The 7,253-nt window shown below is 50.1% G+C and overlaps 1 protein-coding gene across 1 annotated transcript in view; it reads left to right on the forward strand.

Annotated features, from left to right (window-relative positions):
• GLP1R (glucagon-like peptide 1 receptor) overlaps window positions 1-7,253 on the forward strand; it is a 36,191-nt gene that overhangs the window by 16,044 nt on the left and 12,894 nt on the right. The window contains exons 4-7 of the mRNA XM_010848742.1: window positions 60-178; window positions 511-617; window positions 4,459-4,612; window positions 5,432-5,591. Coding sequence (XP_010847044.1) covers window positions 60-178; window positions 511-617; window positions 4,459-4,612; window positions 5,432-5,591 — 540 coding nt within the window. The remainder of the gene's footprint in view (window positions 1-59; window positions 179-510; window positions 618-4,458; window positions 4,613-5,431; window positions 5,592-7,253) is intronic.

The following is a 7,253-nucleotide window of genomic DNA, read 5'->3' on the forward strand; positions in this document are numbered from 1 at the left end:
TGGGGAGGGGGCGAGGCAGGTGGCCTCGGGCCGAGGCTCACCCCGTGTCTCCGCCCCAGTGCTGCAGGGTCACGTCTACCGGTTCTGCACCACGGATGGCCTGTGGCTGCATAAGGACAACTCAAGCCTGCCCTGGAGGGACCTGTCCGAGTGTGAGGATTCCAAGCGAGGGGACCGCGTGAGTTGAGGAGGCGAGGGAGGGGGCAGCAAGGGGCCAACTTCATGGGAGCAGGGACCTGGGCCATCTGGCAGGTAGGTCTGTCTCCACCTGCCCACCCCTCTGCCTCTGGGGCTTTGCTTACCATGCCTTCTGGACACAGGTGCTGTGTGTTCATGTCTCTGGCCTTAGAACAAGGTCCTTGAAATCCGGGGACCGTCACCATAGGTGATTCCCTTCCTCAGTTCCGGGGTCCCAGTGGGGCTGAGTCTCCCCGTCCCCCGGGTAAGCAGGCTTTGAGAGAGGAGGGTCGTGGGCTCCCCCTGTATGCCCTGTCCCCTGTGTGCACACAGAGCTCCCCAGAGCAGCAGCTCCTGTCTCTTTACGTCATCTACACGGTGGGCTACGCGCTCTCCTTCTCTGCGCTGGTCATCGCCTCGGCCATCCTCCTGGGCTTCAGGTAAGGGGGCTGCTTCCTCCTGACCCGTCGCTCTGTCCCCATATAGAGGAGGGGGCACCAAACTGAAGTGACAGCATAGCAGGGTCCTCTCCTAAGAGATGTCCAGCGAGGCCACACCGTAGACTCTGAGGTTGAAAACAGAGCCCACAGCACTGTGTACTTAGGCTAATCTATACCGTGTACATGTATGCATGTAATAATAAAAAAAAAAGGAAAAGCAGACACATGCACACATGCCGGAGGCCTTCACGGTGGATAATGGGAGGAGAGGAGGTCCTCTCCCGTGAGCCTGTGTCTCAAATGAGGGGGAGTTCAGTATGATTTTACGAGACCTCAGCGGGTTAGCGAGTCTGCTCTCTTTGGAGTTTGTCAGCTCCCGTGGAAAATTTCTTCCCCAGGTCTACCCATTCCTTTCAGAGTACCAGGCCCTTCCCACACCCTCTGCACTGATGGCGGTAGGCCAGGAGGGCCAGGTTCAAGGGCAGGAGGAATTCTGAGCGCTGGGAACTCAGGACACCAGCCAGCAGGAGCAGGAGAGGTGACATTCCTCCTGCGTCCCCATGGCTTCTGGCACAGTCAGGGCTGGGCACACAGTCAGTGCGCCGTAAATATATTCACCCAAGAAGAGTCTCCCCTTTTATTAGGAAACGTTTAGAGATCTGAAAATACAGTGTCTGGGACTGTAATCACCTGTGCACACACACCCCGAAGCCCAGGAACTAGAGCCCAGTGGTAAGGTTAAGTTTCTCAGGATCACCCTTCCTCCCCACCAGAGGGAACTCCTCTGGGGCTGCTTATAATTCTGATGCCTCTCTCTATACTTTTATTGCATTTCTAAGTATCTATAAAACCATATAGCATGGATCTTGCGTATCTTTAATGGCATGTTGGGCATACTTTTCATCAGTGTTATTTTTGGCCTGATGTTGTATTTTTGTGAGGTTCATTCACAAATGATACAGGTGGTTCTGTTTCATTCATTTGAACCATCACTCCATTGTATGATATATTGCAGTTTATTTGTTGTCCTTTTACTGGACATTTGAGGCATTTCTCTCTTTCTTCTTCTTTTCTCAATTATAAACATTGCTAAGATGAACATGCTTACCCATGACCCCCTGTGCGTGGCTCCAGGGGCACATGCCTCTGAGTACAAGTGCCTGGTCTGAATACGACGTGCTGCTGCAAATGTATTAGGTGTTGTGAAGTTGTTTTCCAAAGTGGTCAGGCCCGTTTGCCCTCTTACTGGTAATATATGAGAGTTCCCTTGGCTTAACATCCTCACCAATATTTCCTATTTTTCAGACTTAATTGTTGCTAATCTGAAGTGTGTGAAGTATTTCATTATGATTTTAATTTGCATATCACTGATTCCTAGAGAGATCTACCAGACTTTTTATGTTTCATTCTGTGAATTGCTTGTTCATATCCTTGGCTTACTTTCTTATTGGCTGATTTGGCTTTTTCTTTTGATTTTAGGCATTCCTTAAATATTATGGATAATAATCCAGGATATGTTGTCTCAGCCTGTGGTTTATTTTTTCACTTACTCTATGGTGCCTTAATAATTTTACAGGAATGGAATATATCAATGTATCTGATTCTACTAATAAATAAAAGTCTTAATTTTAATAGAATGAAATATATGAAGTATCTAATTCTGTTGATAAACATAATTCATGAGTGTTATCAATTAATAAAAATTCATTTTTCCAATTGATAAAAAAAATTATCAAATTTTTCCCCCCAAAGGCCAAATTTCTTTATGGTCTTAAGAAATCTTTCCTTATCCTAGCATCATAAGTTTTACACATCCCTTATGGCTCTTTGGTGAACCTGGAATTTATTTTTGTCTATAGTGAAAATAAGAGATTTAATTTCATTTTTCCACATATGCATATAATTAATTGCATCAGGACCACTTATGGATAGCCCCCTTTCCACCCCTGGCTTCTGCTGCGTGGCAAGCCTTATCTACACCTGGGTGGATCTCTGTCATCTGGATTGTTTTCCATTGGGCTACTTACCTGTCCCTTTGTTGATAACCACAGTGCCTTAACTACTTAGATTCATTAGAAAATCTTATTTTTTTACAGCAGGGGCCCCTACATTGTGATTCTTTAGAAGTGTCTGTTCTTGGCCCTTGGCTCTTCTTTTTAAAAAAATTAATGTAATTTATTTTTACCACATTGCATACCATGTGGGATTTTAGTTTCCCCAACCAGGGATTGAACTCATGTCCCCTGCATTTGAACCACAGAGTCTTAATCACTGGACTGCCAGGGAAGTCCCCTTGACTCTCTTTATAAGTTTTGTTTTTTTTAACTTTTCATTTTATATTGGAGCATAATTGATTAACAGAACTTATTTACAAAAGAGAAACAGGCTCACAGACTTAGAGCACTTATGGTTACCAGGGAGGAAGGGTGGGATAGTTAGGGAGTTTGGGATTGACGTGTACACACTGCTATATTTAAAACGGATAATTGGGACTTCCCTGGTGGTCCAGTGGTTAAGACTCCGTTCTTCTAATGCAGGGGGCCCTGGTTTGATCCCTGGTTGGGGAATTAAGATCCTACATACCACACATCATGGCCAGAAAAATAAAAATAAATAAACAAAATGGATATCCAACAAGGACCTACTGTATAACACATGGAACTCTGTTCAATATTCTATAACAACCTAATTGGGAAAAGAATTTGAAAAAGAACAGATACATGAAATGCATAGCTGAATCGCTTTGTTCTTCTTTATAAGTTTTTAAAAATTCCTTCAAAAGAAAAACCAACACTGTTGGAATTTTTATTAGAGTGAATTGAATTTATTGGTTAATGTGAAGAGAATCAACACTTTCAAGATAGGGCCTCTATCCATGAATCTGGTGACTCTTCCATTAATTTGAGTCTTCTTTAATTATTTTAAGCAAGCTTTACCTGTGTGCTCCATAGAAATTGTGCCATCTTCTGTTAGATTTATTTCCAGGTACTAATTTAAAATAGTGCAAATGAATTTTTAAATTTACTTTTTAATTGTTTATTGCTGATGTACGTAAAGATACATATCAGCAACCTTATTGAATGAACTCTGATTAGTTCTAATACTTTGTGTGTTGATTCTCTTGGATTTCCTGTGAAGATCATCTATAAACAGTGACAATTTTGTGTCTTTATTTCCAGTTCTTATCCATTTTTCCCCTTGCCCTCTTACAGTGGCTAGGATTTGTAGTACAAAGTTGAGTAGATGTGACATAAGTAGACCTTACAGCTAGATAATCCTTATTTTGTTCCTGATTTAAAGGGAATCTTTTTAAAATTTCTCAGTTAAGAATGAGGTTGGCTGCTTGTTTGGCTGGACAGCCCTTACTGGGTAAAGAAGTGTCCTCATGTGTTCCGTTTGTTTTTACACAAAAGGATATTGAAGTTGTATCCAGTACTTTTTGAATTCCTGCCACGTGCTTAGCCCCAATCTGTCACTGTAAGGCAGCCTGGAGGCATGTTAGACATGGGCTGTCATCAGGAAGCCAAGCAAGTCCCCAGTGGGAAAAGTGGTCTTCCTACAGATCACTTGGGTTACACGTGACTTTGTAGAAGGGAAGATGCTGCAGAGAAAAGGATAGAATGTAGATGAGGGTGGGTTGGCAGTCACCACACCGCTGAAGGCTTCATGGATAGGCAGGACGTGAAATCCAAAGGATTTTCAAGATTATGGGAAATGAGGGCATCTTGGAGGAAGAAAGACAGGAGCATAGTCCCAGGGACCGACACATGCCTGAGGACCAGGGCTCATGGAGCAGAATTGTCAGTCATCGTGCCAGGGAAGGTCCTGCTTTCTCCCGCAGACACCTGCACTGTACCCGGAACTACATCCATCTGAACCTCTTTGCATCCTTCATCCTCCGAGCACTGTCCGTCTTCATCAAGGACGCGGTCCTCAAGTGGATGTACAGCACAGCCGCCCAGCAGCATCAGTGGGATGGGCTCCTCTCCTACCAGGTATGTGGTGTGTCCAGGGAGGGATTGGGGAGGGTGGATGATCTGTGAAGGGCAGGCTTCCTACCCCACTGAGGCCTGGCACAGAGGAAGGCAAGAGCTGCTCTGACCTGGTCGTCAGGAAGCCCTCAGTCTGATGAGAGAGGCGGTCCATCCTGAGGAGCCCGCAGTCTGATGGGAGAGGCTGTCCACCCCAGGGAACCCCAAGTCCCATCTGATGGGAGAGGCAGTGCACCCTGGGGAGCCCCCAGTCTGATGGGAGAGGCTGTCCACCCCAGGGAATCCCAAGTCCCATCTGATGGGAGAGGTGGTCCATCCTGAGGAGCCCGCAGTCTGATGGGAGAGGCTGTCCACCCCAGGGAACCCCAAGTCCCATCTGATGGGAGAGGCAGTGCACCCTGGGGAGCCCCCAGTCTGATGGGAGAGGCAGTGCACCCTGGGGAGCTTCTAGTCTGAGGAGGGAGACTGCCCTGCCCATAGAGAGGGTACTGTTTGACTCCGGGGAGTGGTTTTTGGAAACAGACCTGGGTTTGAATTCCAGTTCTACCACTTACTCGTTTGCAGGCATAAGTTATTTACTTCTCTGAACTTCAGTTTTCTCACCCATATGGGGAAAATTAGTTTCCTTCCTCCAGGATAGTGAGGACCCCATGAGCTAGATAGAGCAGGTCAGGGTCTTAGCACTGGCCCGGGCGGGAAGGTGTCAGCTGTGTCATCCTGCATTTACTCTGGCAGGATAGCAGCTGGGGCGGGACCAGGAGAGGGGTCAAGAGAGGCAGGGGCCGAGCTGTTGTCCCCTGGGGACCCTTCCTCTGCCCCCAGGAGTCTCTGGGCTGTCGCCTGGTGTTCCTGCTCATGCAGTACTGCGTGGCAGCCAACTACTACTGGCTCCTGGTGGAGGGGGTGTACCTGTACTCGCTGCTGGCCCTGTCCGTCTTCTCCGAGCAGCGTGTCTTCAGGCTCTACCTGAGCATTGGCTGGGGTAAGGCCCGCCGCCCTTCATCTCACCCCTACCCCGACTGAGCGCAGCGGGTGGGAGACCCTGATCCCTCTTGGAGCCGCTGCCTTCAGGCTACCCAGGGGGCCACCCGGTACTCAGAACATACGGCTGGGCCAAGGGGTGGGGCCCCCTTGGAAAACCCCCTCCTGGGCACAGGACTTGCCGCCGATGGGACTGTCAAGTCATCGTCCAGCCTCTCTGCCTTTGCGTGACTCTTCCCCCTTAATGGAAGCAGAGGCCTTCACCTCTCTGGCCAAACACACGACACACACCATTGGCCGTCATGGTACCAGTCTCAAAGATCCTGGCCCCTAAGACCCTTGGGGGACAGAGCCCCACACCCAGTCCTGGGCACCCCAGCCCTGAGGGAAATAGACAGTCCTGGGTCTCAGGGTGGGGGTCCCTGGGTGTGGGGCTGAGGCGCGTGGCTCTGTCACTTGACGAAGAAGACGGAGGGCTTTGAGCTGAGTGAGAGAGTGGGAGAGAGTCAGCCGGAAGCCAGCTGAGCAAAGGGTAGACCCCAGAAGTGCCTGGAGCCCAGCTGGAAATGTTCTAGCCAAAAAAGTTTGCCAAGAACCACTGTGTCTTTTTTTTTTGCTGGAACATTTCTGGTTGTGCTTCTGCCTCTCTCCACATGGGATTCCAGTGAGAATGGCGTGGGGTGGGGCAGGGCTGAGGCACCCATCCTAGCAGCACCCCCTACTAGCCTCCACCCCCGACCTCCACCCTCTACCCCAGAAACAGATGCAACAACACTTCCTTTGGAGGGGCCCTCGGGCACCCACCTGGGATGGAGCCAGGAGTGGGCAGGCCTCTGGGCCTCTCACACCAGAATGGGACCCACTCTCTTCCCATTTCCATGCTCCCCCCTTAATTTCCCCCTTTCCCATACTGGCTCTTTCCCCTGAGCCCCTGCTAGGCTGTGCCTGGTCCCACCCGCCTCCTTGGGAAGTGCCCTGGGTTCCTGGCTCTGGGCTCTGTCCGGTTCCCCTCGGCCGCCCTGCCCCATCCTCAGACTTCATCCCTTGTTGATGATGCTCTTTGGCTACTTTGTTCCATAGCCCTGCTGCAGAAGAGCATCTGGAAAGGGGCTTTGATCAGTGTCCTGAGGGCAAGGCTGTAGAGAGCAGGCGCTGGGCCCAGGCCTCCCGACTCGCAGACCCTGGGCCCCATTGCCTGTCCCGCCAGGTTTTCTCTAGCCCCTGAGGGCCCAGCCGAGCAAACTCAGGTTCCCGCAGGGGGCAGGTGGGCCTGCCCTCAGTGTACTGCTCTTCCCTCCTACCCTTCCTTCCCTCTTCCACCAGAGCCCAGCCCTTCCCTGCTTGGCTTCCTCCCCTCCCAGGCCTCTTCATTCTGCAGGGGCATCAGACTGGCAGTGGGCAAAGCTGAAGAGCCCTGCAGCCAACTGGAGGGGTGGGTGGAGTTAGGCCGTGAAGGGGAGCTCCGGGAAGGCGGTCCTCAGAGTGGAGGACTGTTTCTGTCCATTCTGGGAAATAGCATCAGCGTTGGAGTGCTGTCACCATGGTGACCCGAGGGCGGAAGCAATGGAAGGAACGGTGTGATGTGCGCAGAGGCGCGTGGGTGGTGGGTGGAGACTTTGGGGGCTGGGACATACGGTGTTCCTGTGTGTCTCTGAGTGGGGCA

The sequence above is a fragment of the Bison bison genome, unplaced genomic scaffold (genome assembly GCF_000754665.1).
Source record: "Bison bison bison isolate TAMUID 2011002044 unplaced genomic scaffold, Bison_UMD1.0 scf7180017864270, whole genome shotgun sequence".
Lineage (NCBI taxonomy): Eukaryota > Metazoa > Chordata > Mammalia > Artiodactyla > Bovidae > Bison > Bison bison.